Source organism: Kogia breviceps, chromosome X (genome assembly GCF_026419965.1).
Source record: "Kogia breviceps isolate mKogBre1 chromosome X, mKogBre1 haplotype 1, whole genome shotgun sequence".
Lineage (NCBI taxonomy): Eukaryota > Metazoa > Chordata > Mammalia > Artiodactyla > Physeteridae > Kogia > Kogia breviceps.
The window spans coordinates 64,653,598-64,674,636 of NC_081330.1; the positions used below are offsets into that span (position 1 = coordinate 64,653,598).

The window sequence follows — 21,039 nt, forward strand, 5'->3', positions numbered from 1 at the left end:
ATTTGTATCATCTTTAATTTCTTTCATCAGTGTCTTATAGTTTTCTGCATACAAGTCTTTTTTCTCCTTAGGTAGGTTTATTCCTAGATATTTTATTCTTTTTGTTGCAATGGTAAATGGGAGTGTTTCCTTAATTTCATTCTCAGATTTTTCATCATTAGTGTATAAGAATGCCAGAGATTTCTGTGCATTAATTTTGTATCCTGCAATTTTACCAAATTCATTGATTAGCTCTAGTAGTTTTCTTGTAGTAACCTTAGGATTCTCTATGTATAGTATCATGTCATCTGCAAACAGAGACAGCTTTACTTCTTCTTTTCCTATTTGGATTCCTTTTATTTCTTTTTTTTCTCTGATTGCTGTGGCTAGAACTTCCAAAACTATGTTGAATAAGAGTGGTGAGACTGGGAAACCTTGTCTTGTTCCTGATCTTCGTGGAAATGGTTTCAGTTTTTCACCATTGAGAACACTGATGGCTGTGGGTTTGTCATATATGGCCTTTATTATGTTGAGAAAAGTTCCCTCTATGCCTACTTTCTGCAGGGTTTTTATCATACATGGGTGTTGAATTTTGTCAAAAGCTTTCTCTGCATCTATTGAGATGATCATATGGTTTTTCTCCTTCAGTTTGTTGATATGGTGTATCACGATGATTGATTTGCGTATATTGAAGAATCCTTGCATTCCTGGAATAAACCCCATTTGATCATGGTGTATGATCCTTTTAATGTGCTGTTGGATTCTGTTTGCTAATATTTTGTTGAGGCTTTTTGCATCTATGATCATCAGTGGTATTGGCCTGTAGTTTTCTTTCTTTGTGACGTCTTTGTCTGGTTTTGGTATCAGGGTGATGGTGGCCTCATAGAATGAGTTTGGGAGTGTTCCGCCCTCTGCTATCTTTTGGAAGAGTTTGAGAAGGATAGGTGTTAGCTCTTCTCTAAATGTTTGATAGAATTCGCCTGTGAAGCCATCTGGTCCTGGGCTTTTGTTTGCTGGAAGATTTTTAATCACAGTTTCAATTTCAGTGCTTGTGATTGGTCTGTTCAAATTTTCTATTTCTTCCTGGTTCAGTCTCGGCAGGTTGTGCATTTCTAAGAATTTGTCCATTTCTTCCAGATTGTCCATTTTATTGGCATACAGTTGCTTGTAATAATCTCTAATAATCTTTTGTACTTCTGCAGAGTCAGTTGTTACATCTCCTTTTTCATTTCTAATTCTATTGATTTGAGTCTTCTCCCTTTTTTTCTTGATGAGTCTGGCTAATGGTTTATCAATTTTATTTATCTTCTCAAAGAACCAGCTTTTAGTTTTATTGATCTTTGCTATTGTTTCCTTCACTTCTTTTTCATTTATTTCTGATCTGATCTTTATGATTTCTTTCCTTCTGCTAAATTTGGGGTTTTTTTGTTCTTCTTTCTCTAATTGCTTTAAGTGCAAAGTTAGGTTGTTTATTCGAGATGTTTCCTGTTTCTTAAGGTATGATTGTATTGCTATAAACTTGCCTCTTAGAACTGCTATTGCTGTATCCCATAGGTTTTGGGTCGTTGTGTCTCCATTGTCATTTGTTTCTAAGTATTTTTTGATTTCCTCTTTGATTTCTTCAGTGATCACTTCGTTATTAAGTAGTGTATTGTTTAGCCTCCATGTGTTTGTATTTTTTACAGATCTTCTCCTGTAATTATTATCTAGTCTCATAGCATTGTGGTCAGAAAAGATACTTGATACAATTTCAATTTTCTTAAATTTGCCAAGGCTAGATTTGTGGCCCAAGATATGATCGATCCTGGAGAATGTTCCATGAGCACTTGAGAAAAATGTGTATTCTGTTGTTTTTGGATGGAATGTCCTATAAATATCAATTAAGTCCATCTTGTGTAATGTATCATTTAAAGCTTGTGTTTCCTTATTTATTTTCATTTTGGATGATCTGTCCATTGGTGACAGTGGGGTGTTAAAGTCCCCTACTATGATTGTGTAACTGTCGATTTCCCCTTTTATGGCTGTTAGTATTTGCCTTATGTATTGAGGTGTGCCTATGTTGGGTGCATAAATATTTACAATTGTTATATCTTCTTCATGGATCGATCCCTTGATCATTATATAGTGTCCTTCTTTGTCTCTTGTAATAGTTTTTATTTTAAAGTCTATTTTGTCTGATATGAGAATTGCTACTCCAGCTTTCTTCTGATTTCCCTTTGCATGGAATATCTTTTTCCATCCCCTCACTTTCAGCCTGTAAGTGTCACTAGGTCTGAAGTGGGTCTCTTGTAGACAGCATATACATGGGTCTTGTTTTTGTATCCATTCAGCCAGTCTGTGTCTTTTGGTGGGAGCATTTAATCCATTTACTTTATGGTAATTATTGATATGTATGTTCCTATTACCATTTACTTAATTGTTTTGGGTTGTTCTTGTAGGTGTTTTCCTTCTCTTTGTGTTTCTTGCCTAGAGAAGTTCCTTTAGCATTTGTTGTAGAGCTGGTTTGGTGGTGCTGAACTCTCTCAGCTTTTGCTTCTCTGTAAAGCTTTTAATTTCTCCATCAAATCTGAATGAGATCCTTGCTGGGTAGAGTAATCTTGGTTGTAGGGTTTTTTTTCCTTCATCACATTAAATATGTCCTGCCACTCCTTTCTGGCTTGTAGAGTTTCTGCTGAAAGATCAGATGTTAACCCTATGGGGATTTCTTTGTGTGTTATTTGTTATTTTTCCCTTGCTGATTTTAATATATTTTCTTTGTATTTAATTTTTGACAGTTTGATTATTATGTGTCTTGGCATGTTTCTCCTTGGGTTTATCCTTTATGGGACTCTCTGTGCTTCCTGCACTTGATTGACTATTTCCTTTCCTACATTAGGGAAGTTTTCAACTATAATCTCTTCAAATATTTTCTCAGTCCCTTTCTTTTTCTCTTCTTCTTCTGGGACCCCTATAATTTGAATGTTGGTGCATTTAATGTTGTCCCAGAGGTCTCTGAAACTGTCCTCAGTTCTTTTCATTCTTTTTTCTTTCTTCTGCTCTGCAGTAGTTATTTTCACTATTTTATCTTCCAGGTCACTTATCCATCCTTCTGCCTCAGTTATTCTGCTATTTATCCCATCTAGAGTATTTTTCATTTCATTTATTGTGTTGCTCATTGTTGCTTGCTTCCTCTTTATTTCTTCTAGGTCCTTGTTAACTGTTTCTTGCAATTTGTCTCTTCTATTTCCAAGATTTTGTATCATCTTTACTATCATTATTCTGAATTATTTTTCAGGTAGACTGCCTATTTCCTCTTCATTTGTTAGGTCTGGTGTGTTTTTATCTTGTTCCTTCATCTGCTGTGTGTTTTTCTGTCTTCTCATTTCGCTTTTCTTACTGTGTTTGGGGTCTCCTTTTTGCAGGCTGCAGGTTCGTAGTTCCCGTTGTTTTTGGTGGCTGTCCCCAGTGGCTGAGGTTGGTTCAGTGGGTTGAGTAGGTTCCCTGCTTGGGGTGACTAGTGCCTCTGTTCTGGTGGATGAGGCTGGATCTTTTCTTTCTGGTGGGCAGGTCCACGTCTGGTGGTGTGTTTTGGGATGTTGGTAGCCTTATTATGATTTTAGGCAGCCTCTCTGCTAATGGATGGGGCTGTCGACCTGTCTTGCTCTTTGTTGGGGATAGGGTGTCCAGCACTGTTTGTTGCTGGTCCTTGAGTGAAGGTGGGTCTTGGTGTTGAGATGGAGATCTCTGGGAGATTTTTGCCGTTTGATGTTGCATGGAGCTGGGAGTTCTGTTGCGGACTAGTGTCTTGAGGTTTGTTATCCCACCTCAGAGACACAGCCCTGGTGCCTGGCTGGGGTGCCAAGACCCTTTAATCCACACGGCTCAGAATAAAAGGGAGAAAAAATAGAAAGGAAAGAAAAGGAAGGAAGGAAGGCAGGAGGGAGGGAGGGAAGGAAGGAAGAAAGGAAGGAAGGAAGAAAGCAAGAAACAAAAGAAGGAAGGTGGAGAGGAAGAAAGGGAGGAAGGAAGGAAGAAAGGAGGTTAGGAGGGAAGAAAGGAAGAAAGAAGGGAGAAGACAATAAAGTAGGAGAAAGTATAGTTATTAAAATAAAAAATAATTATTTGGAAGAAAAGTTTCTATTAAAAAAAAAGAGAAAAACAGGTCGGTCTAACCCTAGGAGAAATGGTGAAAGCAAAGCTATACAGACAAAATCTCACACAGCAGCACACACGTACACACTCACAAAAAGAGAAAAAGGGGAAAATAATAGTATATCTTGCTCCCAAAGTCCACCTCCTCAACTTGGGATGATTCGTTGTCTATTCAGGTTTTCCACAGATGCAGGGCACTTCAAGTTGATTGTGGAGCTTTAATCCGCTGCTTCTGAGGCTGCTGGGAGAGACCTCCTACTCTCCTCTTTGTTCGCACCGCTCCTGGGGTTCAGCTTTCAACTTGGCCCCGCCTCTGCGTGTAGGTCATCCGAGGGCGTCTGCCCTTCACTCAGAGAGGACGGGGTTAAAGGAGCAGTTGATTCGGGGGCTCTGGCTCACTCAGGCTGGGGCGAGGGAGTGGCACGGGTGCGGGGCGAGTCCGCGGTGGCAGAGGCCGACGTGATGCTGCACAGGCCCAAGGCGTGCCTCACGTTCTCCTGGGGAAGCTGTCCCTGAGTCCTGGGACCCTGGCAGTGGCGGGCTGCACGGGCTCCCGAGACGGCCGGTGTGGAGAGTGACCTGTGCTCACACACAGGCCTCTTGGTGGCGGCAGCAGCAACCTTAGCGTCCCACACACATCTCTACTGTCCGTGCCGACAGCCGCGGCTCGCGCCCATTTCTGGAGCTCCTTTACGTGGTGCTCTTAATCCCTTCTCCTCTTGCCCGAGGAAGCAAAGAGGCAGGAAAAAGTCTCTTGTCTCTTAGGCAGCTCTGCGCCCGTTTCTGGAGCTCCTTTCAGTGGCGCGCTTAATCCCCTCTCCTCGCGCCCAGGAAGCAAAGAGGGAAGAAAAGGTCTCTTGCCTCTTCGGCAGCTCCAGACTTCAACCAGACTCCCTCCCAGACAACCGTGGTGCACTACACCTTCAGGCTGTTTTCACTTTGCCAACTCCAGACCTTTCCCTGGGATCCGACTAAAGCCCGAGCCTCAGCTCCCGGCCCCCGCCCGCTCCAGCGGGGGAGCAGACAAGCCTCTCGGTCTGGTGAGTGCTGGTCGGCACCAATCCTCTGCGGGAATCTCTCCGCTTTGCCCTCCGCACCCTGTGGCTGAGCTGTCCTCCGCGGCTCTGGAGCTTCCCCCTCTGCCACTCTCAGTCTCCACCCGCGAAGGGGCTTCTAGTGTGTGGGAGTCTTTCCTCCTTCATGGCTCCCTCCCACTGGTGTAGGTCCTGTCCCTATTCTTTGTCTCTGTTTATTCTTTTTTCTTTTGCCCTACCGAGGTATGTGGGGAGTTTCTTGCCTTTTGGGAGGTCTGAGGTCTTCTGCCAGCATTCGGTGGGTGTTCTATAGGAGAAGTTCCACGTGTAGATGTATTTCTGATGTCTCTGTGAGGAGGAAGGAGATCTCCGCATCTTACTCTTCCGCCGTCTTTAAGCCGTCTCCCCCAGTTTTACTTTTATCAAGAACTATTAGTTCTGTTTAAAATGCAGTTGTAATGTGGGATTTTGGCAAATGTGTTTCTTTTTATATTTGCATAATTGACGTCATTTATTTGGGTATTGTTACATTTTGGAGTCCACAGAAATGAATAAGGTGATTTAAATTTGAGGTGATTCACAGGGTCTTTTACTCATTTTCTGATTTCTTTAGTGTCCCATAAAATTAAAATAAAAACATTCTTTGTTCATATCATTTGGAGCACCTTGCTCAGGTAAGCTTTCCTTAACCTGGAACAAGGTAAGAAGTGGGCTGATAATCCTATATATCCAGGCTTTTTGTTCCTAAGACATAAACATTTCTTAGAACGCTGATTTAGAGGTCAGTAATTTCAATGGTAGGTTTCTGTGGTTAGATTTGAAATGCTGTTAGTCAAATGGACCCCACTAACTTCTCTTTGCAATGTTCATTTTTTTTTTTCTGGTGCTTATTTTAACAGTTTAATGTTTAAGTTTCCAGTTTTGTTTTATTTGCAATTACAACAAAAATAAACAGGGACCTTACTGGAGGATTAAAAACAAAAGTAAAGGGCTTCCCTGGTGGTGCAGTGGATGAGAATCCACCTGCCAATGCAGGGGACACGGGTTCGTGCCCTGGTCCGGGAAGATCCCACATGCCGCGGAGCGGCTGGGCCCGTGAGCCATGGCCGCTGAGCCTGCGCGTCCGGAGCCTGTGCTCCACAACGGGAGAGGCCACAACAGTGAGAGGCCCGCATACCACAAAGAAAAAAAAAAGTAAAATTTCTATTGCTTATTTCCCCTTTCTTTCATTCCTTATCAATTTTGAAAATGAAATTTTGATAGTTAAAAAAATTTTTAAATAATATTTTCATACTATTTTTGAAAACTTTATTGGAGTACTATTCAAAAACCTTTCAATGGGCTAAATAAAGGTAGAATTTAGATTAAAAAGCTGCTTTCTGAACTAGGAATAATAACATTTATGAATCTACCAAATATTTTAAATACACCTTTTGTATTTACTGAGCATTTAGTTGATGACAGATGTGAAAGTCCTCTGAAAAAAATTAAAAGATCTATAGAGATACTAAACATTTATTGAGTACCTGATTTATCTATAAGACTGTAGAAACCATAAAGGGGGTACAGAAAATGTATAAAAAAAGGATAGCAATATTGTCCAGCAGTCTTTGAATCTCTTATTTTATTTAGAGCTCTGATCTGGAAGAGTTTGGTGCCTTTTCTGAGAGAGTGGTGCCTTCCTTTGTTTTTGTTTTAGCTCTGAGAAATCCAAATATGGACATATCTTCTTCCCCAAACATTGGACTCCGACGTAGTGGTCAAATTGAAGGTGTCCGACAAATGCATAACAATGCTCCTAGAAGCCAGATGGCCACTGAAAGAGATCTCATGGCATGGAGCAGAAGAGTGGTGGTCAATGAACTAAATAATGGGGTTAGTAGGTGAGTCAATATGGTAATATTCTTTTAGAGTAAGTAAATTCAAATGTACTCTTTTTGACCCACCTCCTAGAGAAATGGAAATAAAAACAAAAATAAACAAATGGGACCTAATGAAACTTAAAAGCTTTTGCACAGCAAAAGAAACCATAAACAAGATGAAAATACAACCCTCAGAATGGGAGAAAATATTTGCAAGTGAAGCAACTGACAGAGAATTAATCTCCAAAATTTACAAGAAGCTCATGCAGCTCAATATTAAAAAAAACAAACAACCCAATCCAAAAATGGGCAGAAGACCTAAATAGACATTTCTGCAAAGAAGATATACAGATTGCCAACAAACACATGAAAGAATGCTCAACATCAGTAATCATTAGAGAAATGCAAATCAAAACTACAGTGAGGTATCATCTCACACCAGTCACAATGGCCATCATCAAAAAATCTACAAACAATAAGTGCTGGAGAGAGTGTGGAGAAAAAGGAACCCTCTTGCACTGTTCGTGGGAATGTAAATTGATACAGCCACTATTGAGAACAATATGGAGGTTCCTTAAAAAACTAAAAATAGAACTACCATATGACCCAACAATCCCACTACTGGACATATACCCTGACAAAACCATAATTCAAAAAGAGTCATGTACCACAATGTTCATTGCAACTCTGTTTACAGTAGCCAGGACATGGAAGCAACATAAGTGTCCATCGACAGATGAATCGATGAAGATGTAGCACTTATATACAATGGAATATTACTCAGCCATAAAAAGAAACAAAATTGAGTTATTTATAGTAAGGTGGATGGACCTAGAGTCTGTCATAGAGTGAAGTAAGTCAGAAAGAGAAAAACAAATACCATATGTGAACACATATATATGGAATCTAAAAAAAAAAAAAAAAAATGGTTCTGAAGAACCTGGGGGCAAGACAGGAATAAAGACACAGATGTAGAGAATGAACTTGACATGGGGAGGGGGAAGGGTAAGCTGAGACAAAATGAGAGAGTGGCATCGACTTATGTACACTACCAAATATAAAATAGATAGCTAGTGGGAAGCAGCCACATAGCACAGGGAGATCAGCTCAGTGCTTTGTGACCACCTAGAGGGATGGGATAGGGAGGGTGGGAGGGAGACACAAGAGGGAGGAGATATGGGGATATATGTATACATATAACTGATTCACTTTGTTATAAAGCAGAAACCAACACACCATTGTAAAGCAATTATACTCCTATAAAGGTGTTAAAAAATAAAATGTACTATGTTAGGCTAATAACTAAGGTATATTTTTTGATTTAGCTGAGCCATGCATTAGTTTTTCCACATTATTTCATTAGTTCATTCCATAACAACTATTTAAAGATTATCTTAAATTTGCTTAGCTTTGTGGTAAATGTTTTGGGGAATACTGAAAAATGAAAAAACATAATCTCTGTCTTCTTTGAGTTTATAGTCTAGGTTAGAAGATATGAAAAAATACTATTAAGTAAGAACATGAGGCCTTATGTGATTAAATATGTCAGTGATACATGGACCCAATATTCAACAGTGGTTCTGAGGAAACTCAGAAGTGGAGCAGTTTGGGAGTGCAGTATAGGTATGTAGTAGACGCAGTGCTTAGTGTATATTTAGAAATAACATTTAAGTAGACTTTTTTGGCTGAAACGATTTCATTAGGATGAATTTCAAACTTAGAATCCCTATCCTTTTTTGTAAACCTTAACATTTACTGTAATACTGACTCCAGATGATGCACAGCAACTAGAAATAGATTTGGAAAAGAGAAAGGACATTGACAGAGAACATAGAAAATCCATTCAAATCATGATATCTTCCTAGCAAAACATTTTTACCAGCTGAGCCAACAAGTAGCAAAATTAATTTGGTTTCACCTTTTCTTTCTTTAGCAGTAATAAGAAAAGGGAGTCATAGCTAATATATGAACTGAATGCTACCCCCTGGCAGTAGAACAATATGAAATAATTCTCTGTTCAAAACGTTAGAAGTAGAATTGAAAGCAGGAACTCAGACACTTGTATGTCAATGTTTATTGTAGCATTATTTCATAATAGCTGAATTGTAGAAACAATTCAAGTGTCTGTCAACAGATGAATGGATAAATAAAGTGATATATACATACACTGGAATATAATTCAGCCATAAAAACTTCTGATACTTGCTATAACATGGATAAACATGGAAAACATAATGCTTAGTGAAATCAGCCAGACACAAAAGGACAAATAGTATATAATTCCACTTATATGAAATATCTAGAGTAGGCAAATTCATAGAGACATAAAGTAGACTAGAGGTTAGCAGGAGCTGATGAAAGGATAAATAAAGACTTATTCCTTAATGGTTACAAAGTTTATGTTTGGAGTGATGAAAAAGTTTTGGAAATAGTGATGATGGTTACACAACATTGTAAATTCATTAACACCACTGAATTACATACCTAAAATGGTTAAAATGTCCAATTTTATATTTAAAAGTGTTTTTGTTATCTAATTTTTATTTTTTTGAATTTTTGAATTTAATTTATTTTTTGTACAGCAGGTTCTTATTAGTCATCAATTTTATACACATCAGTGTATAAGTGTCAATCCCAATCTCCCAATTCATCACACCCCCACCCACACCCCCCTGCCGCTTTCCCCCCTTGGTGTCCATACTTTTGTTCTCTACATCTGTGTCTCAGTTTCTGCCCTGCAAACCAGTTCATCTGTACCATTTTTCTAGGTTCCACATATATGCGTTAATATACGATATTTGTTTTTCTCTTTCTGACTTATTTCACACGGTATGACAGTCTCTAGATCCATCTATATCTCAACAAATGACCCAATTTCATTCCTTTTTATAGCTGAGTAATATTCCATTGTATATATGTACCACATCTTCTTTATCCATTCTTCTTTCGATGGGCATTTAGGTTGCTTCCATGACCTGGCTATTGTAAATAGTGCTGCAGTGAACATTGGAGTGCATGTGTCTTTTTGAATTCTGGTTTTCTCTGGGTATATGCCCAGTAGTGGGATTTCTGGATCATATGGTAATTCTATTTTTAGTTTATTAAGGAACCTCCATAGTGTTCTGCATAGTGGCTGTATCAATTTACATTCTCACCAACAGTGCAAGAGGCTTCCCTTTTCTCCACACCCTCTCCAGCATTTGTTGTTTGTAGATTTTCTGATGATGTCCATTCTAACTGGTGTGAGGTGATACCTCATTGTAGTTTTGATCTGCATTTCTCTAATAATAAATAAACCATTGGTTTGCTCTTTGATGATTTTCTGTTACTTTGACCTTTGATTTGTTATTAGGGTTCAGGAAGAATGTCGAACTGCTAAAGGTGACATAGAAATCAGTCTTTATACAGTTGAAAAGAAGAAAAAGCCCTCTTATGCTACCCAAAGGGTAAGTTTAGGTTTATAGTACTTTGCAATATACTATTTGTAAATATTTGCAGATACCAGGTTTTTGAAAGGTGGCAGTTATGTATTAAGGGATTATTTCGATAGGTGTCTGTATATAGGGAAACTATTTTTTAAAACACCAAATGAAGATATATGGTTATTATTAATAAGGATAAAATTACACAAAGTTAGAACTATCCCCCAAATCTAGGATATGTGGTCATTGTAGGTATAGGATATTTGTATTAAAATACCATTTTCATATGGTTAAAGTAGAACTTTAAAATTAATGCTGGATCACTAACACAATGTAAAACAAATGTTCAGATACCCTAGGCCAGAGGTTGGCAAACTGTCCATGGACTAAATCTGGTCTACTGCCTATTCCTATTAATAAAGTTTTATTGGAGCACAGCCATACCTGTTCATTTATATATTGTCTATGATTGCTTTCATGCTATATGGAGTTGAGTAGTTGCCACAGAGATCATATGACCTGCAAAGCCAAAATATTTGTACTCTGGCCCTTTACAGAAAAAGTTTGCAGACTCCTGCCCTAGGCTTACTCCTGGCCTACCTAATTAGACAGGAGCAAAATCTGTTCTATATACATTAGGAAGATTCATATTCCCAGTAGAAACTGCTAATCGGGGAATAAGATTCCTGTACTCCATTAGGTGCATGTTAAGTGCCTTACTAGTATTCTGAGGTTGAACAAACTAGTGGCATAAGAATATATAGTTTTGTTCCCAAAAGTAATAACTATAACTCCTGAAGAGTATGGTAAATTGGAAAGTCTAGGTTGATTTTAATATTATTAAGGAAATATAAGCAATGGGTACTGAATTTTAAGTGTCTTTTCAGTATTGATAAATACAATTTCAGGTAATTATTATATGACTATCTCTAAATATTCTTAGATCATTTTGATACCCATTTTCTTAATTTCTATTCAGATTTTATTAGCTTATATGATGTTCTCTGGTAAGATTATTTTCTTAGAGATTTTGAATGACTCACATCCATGATTTATATTCTTTTTCCCTGCTAAGATGATTTGGCAAATATCAGACTTGTCTGAGACTAATAAATAGGGTGGTTGGATCTGTAAACATTTTATTTATATTGAAAATGAGAAACATTTACATATAAGATAAGAAACTGGCCCTTGATACTGATTTAGAAGACCTTTAAGCTTGTTTACTCCTGATGACATATTAGGGTTATAGTTTTGACATATGGTATATCAGTAATAATATTTTATACTTGTAAAGCATAGAATAAAAGTTTTTACTTTACATTTTTGTTATTAAAAATTAAATTTTTATTTTGACTCATTTATTAAATGTAGTTTTTTATAGAACTAAAGAAATACATGTTATATTAAGAATTATACATATACATACATATGATATAGATATCTTGTTTCATCCTGTAATAAATTGTAGATAATGTGGTATGTGTAAATTCTGAGTGGGCAGATTCTTGCAGCTTAGAAATTCAGCACTGTGTTTACTTTGATCACAAATTTTTCAAAATATGGAAAGTAATCAGTATAAATGGAAGTGGGTTAAATATATAAAAATGAAGTATATTTTTTAATGTAAAAACATAGTATAAAAATATATTTGGGGTTTTCTTTTTGGGAATTTATTCCTATCTCTCACCTCCACCCTCACTCCAAATCAAGCCCAATTGATTCACTTTATATTTGTTCTTTTGTGTATATTCACTGAGCCTTTCATTTTTTAAAATTTATTTTCCTTCTGTTTTATAGAATGATTATCCGCCTAGCTGTGGGCGGTCTTTACGAAGGACACAACGCAAACGTCAGCATACTTACCAAACACGATCCAACATAGAGCATAATTCACAAGCATCATGTCAAAATTCAGGTGCACAGGAAGACTCAGATAGCTCCTCAGAGGTTAGATATCTGCTGTTATTTACTCAGTGTAATTTTTTGTTTCCCAGTTAGTGTCATCACTTTGGGTTTACTTTTTAAAAAAGTTTTTCAACTAGGTTTAATAACGTGAGACTATCAATGAGGTCAATATCCGAGACCTTGTAAAATCACAAAGAAGTTAAGGCATATCTGATACCTAGATTCCTTTTCAAAGTTCTTTTTTTCTATGAAAGGCTGAAAATCGACATATCATGAAAGAAATAGCAATTTGATAAACTTTGGTTTTACTTTTAAGGGTCAATTTAATAGAAAATTATTTAAATGACTTTCTTATGAGTATTATTTATTAATAAGGCATTTAATAGGCAAATTTGATCATTATATTGAATTCCTTTAGATATCTTCTCTTATTTGTACCTAAGATATTATCTTGGTTGAGGGTATCAAACATGCCAGGAAAAGTTTGGCTTTGGGCCAGTAAGAAAAGAGAGTGAGAGCAAATCTGCCTAGAAATGGAAAGAAGTGGAATATTAACTGAGATAACTAGTTATACAGTTCCAGAACTTGTTGACTGTGTAATCGTAAATACATGTTTTCTGTTATTGTTGACTTTACCAGTCATGGAGATTACTGAGTGATGATTTTTTTCAGACCTACCTTTTTCATGGTAATGAAATAAAGACTATAGCAGTTCTTTTCCTCATGTTCCTCTCTTCTCCAGTCCTTTCCTTTTGTTCTCTTAATAACTATAGTATTTAAGTGAATAATGAGGGTTTAATTATGTATTGATAATGTATGGTACCCTCATTCTTCTCCCACCATTCACAATTCTTTAACTCTTATCAATGATATCCCTCCTTCTCTCCCCACCACCCATGAAAATCTTGATCTGAAAATAATGATCACATATTCAAGACTATCATACAGAGTGAAGTAAGTCAGAAAGAGAAAAACAAAAATTGTATATTAACACATATATGTGGAATCTGAAAAAAATTGGTATAGACAATCTTATTTACAAAGCAGAAATAGAGACAGACGTAGTGAACAAACGTATGGATAACAAGGGGGAAGGTGGGGTGGGATGAATTGGGAGATTGGGATTGACGTATGAACACTGTTGATATGTATGGAACAGATGGCTAATGAGGACCTACTGTATAGCATGGGGAACTCTACTCAGTGCTCTGTGGTGACCTGGATGGGAAGGAAATCCAGAGGAGAGGGGATGTGTGTGTGTATGGCTGGTTCACTTTGCTGTACAGTAGAGGCTAGCACAACATTGTAAAGCAACTATACTCCAATAAAAATTAAAAAAAACAACTATTGCCTCTGAGCCATGGACTTAAAAGAATTAAAACTAAAAGACTTTGAATGTAGATGGATTAAAGAGTCCTGTTGCATGAGTGCCACTAAGACAGATAGGCAAGGAGAAATTCAGGGCAATGTAGCAATTTAAGATGGTTAAGAAAATTAAAAATACATGAAAAAGAAGAAGAGAGAAGAAAAACGAAGATTACTTGATACAGATTTTGTTGTTCAAAGGATGTTGTACTTTGACAAGAGTACCAAGACCAAAAGTAGATTGGTGGCTGCCAGGGGCTTGAGGTAGTGGGGAGTGAGGGTTCCTTGCTAATGAGTTTAGGGATTCTTTTTGGGTTGATGAAAGTGTTCTAAAATTAGTGGTGATGGTTGAACAGCTCTGAATATACTAAAAACCATTGAACTGTATACTCTGAAGGGATGAAGTTTATGGTATGTGAGTTCTATCTCAATAAGGCTGTTATTAAAAAAGAAAAAAAAGAATTATCTTTTTAATGTAATGTGGTTATGTTTTTTAAAAAATCATAATCTTAATAAGTATTTATAGTGGAAATGCTTTTTTGCACAATAATCCCTGGGGTATGAGGCAGTTGGTAAGGGTATATATACAAGATAGGCAGTGAGTTATTGTCTAAACTGGAGATTGTGTACACAAGGATGTTATCTATTTCCTCTACTTTGGTACGTTTGAGATCTTACATAATAAAAAGATTATTAACTTTTTTATGGAGAGTATATTAACTTGGTAGAGCATATAGGTATTTTTATCTTTTTTGTGTAGATATTTTTTAAAACAATGGCTTTCTATAAGGGAAAAGTATCTGAAAAGTAATATATATATTCATATAAATTCATATATGTTTTTCATGTATATTTATACATATAAAACTGAATCAAGAGGGAGGGGATATATGTATTCATATAGTTGATTCACTTTGTTGTACAGCAGAAACTAACACAACATTGTAAAGCAACTGTACCCCAATGAAAAACAAACAAAAACCAAATCACTGTGCTGTATATCTGAAATTAACACAGCATTGTAAATCAACTATACTTCAATTAAAAAAAGAAAACTGGTTTTAACAAAATTTAAGAGGGTTATATTTACATTTCTTAAGGAGTCTATTGCATCTTTGAAATAAGAAAAGGTGTCTCATATCAGTAAGATAGTAGATGCTAGAAATCTTTAAATACTTGGTAGGCTTAGTTATGAGTTACAAGTATATATAGAAAAATGATTACATACATTTTAACTAGAACTTCTTTTTGGAGGGGGGAATACAAAAAGTGTTATAAAACAGGTAATATATGCTAATTAATAATATGCTAGTTAATAATAACCATGTATCTCAATTGCTGGCTCTTTGTTGCAGGAAGATGAAACAGTTGGCACAAGTGATGCTTCTATAGAGGATCCTGTTATTGAATGGCAAAGTGAAAGTTCCTCCAGGTAGTTTTAATGGTTTTGATTTGGTCAAAATCATTTGACAGTTTTAATGTGAAATTATGTTCTTGTAGGAATTTGATAAAGCCAGTTAAAATAGTATTTTATAGTAGAAAGGGTACTGGGTTGGAAGCCCAGAGACCTGTTGTTTTATCCTAGCTCTACCAATATCTTCATGCGCATGTCATCATGGGCTTTAGTTCCCTAAAATAGTTCCATCTGTAAAATAAGATTCTTTGTAAATCCAAGATTCTACACCTTGGCAGGCTATGTGTATTTATTTCAGGTTTAAAACAACTATATTTAACCATTTCCAGGGATAAGGAACATCTTTATTTAAAGAAGCTTTTGTGATTTGGACAGGAATTTTGAATTTTAAATCCTGTTATGAGAAACTAAGCATTATACTTTATCCAAGAAGCATTTCACTAAAATCACTTAGGTAATGATCAAAATTCTATATTTGATATTTTTTTATCTTTGGTTAGAACAAAATCAAACCATGTCATTTATAATGCTGTTTGATTACAAAATGATCATCTTTCAATCATGAGGCAAAACTATTCCTTTCCTGAACTTATGTATTATTTACAGTGATTCATCAAGTGAATATTCTGATTGGACAGCAGATGCTGGAATAAATTTGCAACCTCCAAAAAGGCAAACGAGACAGGCAACACGGAAAATATGCAGCAGCTCTGAGGAGGAGAATTTGAAGTCACTTGAAGAACGGCAAAAGAAACCTAAACAGACTAGAAAGAAGGTTTGTAAGTTTACAGGTTGTTTTTCTTTTGGGGGCGGTTGGTTTTTTCCTTTGATACTTGAATATTTACCAGTAACACTTCACTTTTCTCTAAAAATAATATTCCATCTGAGTAAGTAAAATTGTATAAAAGATGTAAAGATTTTTTGAAATTTTTTTGTTGTCAAAAGTAGAGGCTAGAATATTTTCATTATTATTTTAACATTAAATAAAAACATTTTGACAGTTGTTTGTTAAAATGTAGTAGAGTTTTTAAATAATCCACTATAGTATAAAAGGATTATTCTTGTCATGTCACCAGTCATAAATTTCTATATATTTTTGACTTGTAAAATGGAAGGATATGATAAATCATGTAGGGCTTCTTCTATTTCTTTATGTTCTTATTTCATCCCAATGATGGTTTTTTTCCCGCCATAATTTCATTTGAATGATGTAAAAACTTAATCCACAGAGTTCCTTGAATATTAATTTTAAAATGGATTCTGTATTCATTCTGTAACCTCTTGCTTTAATAGACAGAATTATCTTCATGATGGTCATCATTTAATTGGCAAAAAGTTATTGTGTTACTTGTATTTGAATTCCTTTGATATACTAGGGACATGAAGAGAAAAATTTGTGGGTTTTAGATAGTATATAGTGTCATATTATCTGTCAGCCAAAATTGAACAACATGTTACTCACTTGATTGTTTTATTGGTACAAAAGTTATACATAATTAATTGGTAAAAGAAAATGTTTAAATTTTGTATATTTTGTGGGTTTTTTTTAACATCTTTATTGGAGTATAACTGTTTTACAATGGTGTGTTAGTTTCTGCTTTACAACAAAGTGAATCAGTTATACATATACATATGTTCCCATATCTCTTCCCTCTTGCGTCTCCCTCCCTCCCACCCTCCCTATCCCACCCCTCTAGGTGGTCACAGAGCTGTGCTATGCTATGCGGCTGCTTCCCACTAGCTATCTATTTTACATTTGGTAGTGTATATATGTCCATGCCACTCTCTCACTTTGTCACAGCTTACCCTTCCCCCTCCCCATATCCTCAAGTCCATGTTCTAGTAGGTCTGTGTTTTATTCCCGTCCTACCCGTAGTCTCTTCATGACATTTTTTTCTTAGATTCCATATATATGTGTTAGCATTATGTTTTATTATAACCTGATGTTTTTAACATTTTCTACCTGCTATTTTTTCTACAACTGTTCATATATTTACAGTTTATATGTTTGTGAACTATATTTTAGAAAGGAGGACTGGTTTCTATGGCAGGTGAGCCCAATGAAGAATGGTTTGCCCCTCAGTGGATCTTGGATACCATACCACGACGTTCCCCGTTTGTCCCACAGATGGGAGACGAGGTAATTGTTTTCTGTTAAATAACGTTTTGCTCTTGGAACCTCAAGAGTACTCACTTTAATATCAGTCTTAGGGCATTTATATTCTCAATTCTATTATAGTTATATGTTCACTGTCTTAACTGTGCTGCTCAATTATATATTTATTGTGGACAGTGACTGAATCTTACTAATTTTTGTGTCCTTTGTAGGGCCTGACACAGAGTCTTTAGTATAGTAGATGCTCAGTGAACATTGAGATAAATTGATTGGCTTGTGAAGCCATGAAAATAATTGTCTTTATTTTTATCTTAATTGCCACATAGTAGAATTGATTGATATTTTGAATCCTGATCAAGTCCTAATACTGTTTTGTTTTGTTTTGTTTTTTTAAAAGAAGCCCATGCTCAACCTGATAGAAAATATTCTAGAGGATGATCACCCCTTTCAATGCTTATGGGAAAGTCATTTCACAAACAAGGCCTTCCTACTGAACCTATGATTGAATAACAGCCATATTTATGATTGGTCAGTCAAAAATTGATTTAAATTCTATACAGTGAAAAATTTTTATTTGATTTTCTTATGAAAATTAAGGTAGCATTGTTATATTTTGAGCCCTAGTTGGCTTATATAGTCTCTGACATATTGACTAATCATTCATTTTTGAATGATTAAATGCTTACCCACAGTTTTCAACTTAAGACCCATAGTAGGAATGTAATATTATCATTGTAATAAAGAAGGAGCAAAACCTTGGAAATGGTTCTAAAAGTCTTGGAACCAATAAAAATTTTACCAAACTTTTCTATAATTGTCTTCTATAGATATTTTGTACCAGAGATAGCTACCAAGTAGCCTTGCAATTAAGCTATTACTTATTATTATAATATCTTTTGATATTATTAAAATGTTTCCTTTCCTAAGTGTGTCTTCTTGTAAGTGTCGGACTTTTGAGCAATGCTCGTTTGTATGGTTATTTTAGTAAAACATGCTCTGGATGAATGCTGTATGAAAAAACTTAGAAGAGCTTTCTTAGGGGTATATCCAAAAATCACTATTTCTTGTATTTATTGCCTTTTTTTGTGGAGGCTTAAGAGAAATAATTTTGAATTAATCTTAGAACAGGGGGACTTCCTGGTGGTCCAGTGGTTAAGAATCTGCCTTCCAATGCAGGGAGTGCAGGTTCAATCCCTGGTCAGGGAACTAAGATCCTGCATGCCAAGGGGCAACTAAGCCTGCTTGTCATAACTACTGAGCCCACATGCCACAACTACAGAGCTCATGCACTCTGGAGCCTGTGCACCACAGCAAGAGAGCCCATGCGCTGCAACTAGAGAGAAGCCCACGCGCCACAGCAAAAGATCCCATGTGCTGTAACTAAGACCCAATGCAGCCAAAAATAAATAAATAAATAAATAAATAAGCAAATAAATATTTTTTAAAAATCTTAGAACAGAATAAGGATCTGTGTACTCTATGATCTGAGACTCCTATTTTATAGGACCATATTTACCTTCCCCTTTATTTTGTTAAACTTAGTTCATGATTATATGCTTCAAGACTAATGTGTATTAGGTAATGACAGTTGTTCAGGTAGTAGAAAAGGTGTATAAGTGAATCAGACAGTGAAATATGTGAATTAAAGAATGTTTCTAAAGAACCCATAAAGGCATACTTTTATATAATCAATCTGTTAATGACAGCATTACTTTTTGCTTTTAAATGTTAAGCCTTCATTATTTTGCCTGGAATACCCCTACCGACAGGTCATTACCTCTGAAAATGCTCATTTTTCAAGGTTTAACTTAAATGCCAACTTCTTTTGCATGTTATCCCTACTTACCATTTGCTTGCCACTCCTCCTTCCTGTGCTTTCCCATCTAAATTATTTCTCTCTTATGATACATACTACATTTTTCCTTGTATCATACTCATACATTTACATATCTGTCCATATCCTTGAGGGTAAGGATTTTATTTTGATGTGTTACCATAGCACCCAGTGCCTTGTACATACATATTTGATCAATATTTGTTGAGTACAGGAATAATATATAATAAAGGATATCTGAATAACATGCTTATCATGTTATTGGTAAGCATGGTAATGACTTTTTTACCACTACAGTTGTGTTTATATACTAATATTTAAACCTTTAAAAAAATTTACTTGTATTTTTAGCTATTAGAAATTCTGACAGTGTTGATTGGTAGAATATGTCAGTGTATTTTTTAAATCTCCATAGTATGGTATTTTTTACATTACTTTCTTCTATTTATCTCTACCACCCCTTTAAAAGTATTATAGGAAACATAAGTTTAAAAAAATTTTATTGGAGTGTAGTTGATTTACAATGTTGTGTTAGTTTCAGGTGTACAGCAAAGTGAGTCAGTTATACATATAACCACTCTTTTTTTCTTCTTTGATTCTTTTCCCATGTACGCCATTAAAGAGTACTGAGTAGAGTTCCCTGTGCTATACAGCAGGTTCTTATTAATTATCTATTTTTATATATAGTAGTGTGTATATGTCAATCCCAATCTCCTAATTTATTCCTTCCCCCCTTATTCCCTGATAACCATAAGTTTGTTTTCTACATCCAGGACTCTACTTCTATTTTGTAAATAAGTTCATTTGTACCTTTTTTTTTTTTTTAGATTCCACATATAAGTGGTATCATAATGATATTTGTCTTTCTCTTTCTGACTTACTTCATTCAGTATGACAAATCTAGGTCCATCCATGTTGCTGCAAATGACATTACTTTGTTCTTTTTATTGCTGAGTAATATTCCATTATATATATATGTACCACATCTTCTTTATCCATTCCTCTGTTGATGAACATTTAAGTTGCCTCCATATTGCTTCTGGCTATTGTAAATAGTGCTGCAATGGACATTGGAGTGCATGAAACCTAATAAGATTTTGACAAATTACTTCTCTGTGCCCTAGTTTCCTCAACTGTACAGTGGGGATAAAGGTATCTACCTTATAGGACTCTGGGAGGGATTAAATTAAAGGATATTTGTAGGGCACTTAGGATAGTACCTGAGGCATGCTAGCCTCTCTATCCTTTGTTATTGTTATTAATCCTTCAAATACCCCTGCCAGCAGAGTGTCCTCTTCATTTGACAGGTGAGCATGTGGAAGGCCAGAGTCACATAGCCTGTATGGGTAGCACCAACAGCAGTCAGGTCTCCTGACTTCTTCCCTGTCCCTATGGTTGCCTTTGTGTAATGATTGTGGGGTGTTTGGATTAATAGTGAATAAAGGAAGCAGAGTGGGAAAAACGCCTACAAAGTAGGCCTGCTGTTTGGAAGAAGCTACATGTACAAGAAGGACAGCATTACTTACATATTCTACTTGCAATCTGATCTTAAGCTTCTCAGGTACAGAGTGCACCCAGGGATATTTAGGGAACATTACTGCAAGGCCATTCGCACTGGCATTGTTCTACCCTGGTGGGCACAGGCTTGGGACAGTAAGCTGTATCCAGGGTTGGCATTCACTTTTTAAATGTTTGTTGATTGTTTAATCAGATCCAGTATTCTGAGCCTTAAAGGAGGCTAAGATTTTTGCAGTTTGGAGGTGATTTGAACCTGTCAGTATGGTGTGAGGACAAAAAAAAATTATTGTGGGAAAGAAACTTTTTTAAATGAATCAGAATATCATAGTGAATGCTGTCTTAAAGAGGTGAACAGTTTTATGAAGCACTTGGATTCATTTTCCTTCCATACCATGCTAGTTCTGATATTATTTCTTACAAAAGAAAAATTTTAATCTGTCTAGATATTACTGTATT

At 36.0% G+C, this 21,039-nt stretch overlaps 1 protein-coding gene across 3 annotated transcripts in view; it reads left to right on the plus strand.

Moving 5' to 3' along the window:
- BRWD3 (bromodomain and WD repeat domain containing 3) overlaps positions 1 to 21,039 on the plus strand; it is a 128,621-nt gene that overhangs the window by 70,426 nt on the left and 37,156 nt on the right. For all 3 annotated transcript variants that reach the window (XM_059050745.2, XM_067023146.1, XM_067023147.1), the window contains 6 exons: positions 6,844 to 7,027; positions 10,359 to 10,452; positions 12,229 to 12,378; positions 15,057 to 15,133; positions 15,722 to 15,890; positions 17,142 to 17,255. In XM_059050745.2, the coding sequence (XP_058906728.1) occupies positions 6,844 to 7,027; positions 10,359 to 10,452; positions 12,229 to 12,378; positions 15,057 to 15,133; positions 15,722 to 15,890; positions 17,142 to 17,255 (788 nt within the window). The remainder of the gene's footprint in view (positions 1 to 6,843; positions 7,028 to 10,358; positions 10,453 to 12,228; positions 12,379 to 15,056; positions 15,134 to 15,721; positions 15,891 to 17,141; positions 17,256 to 21,039) is intronic.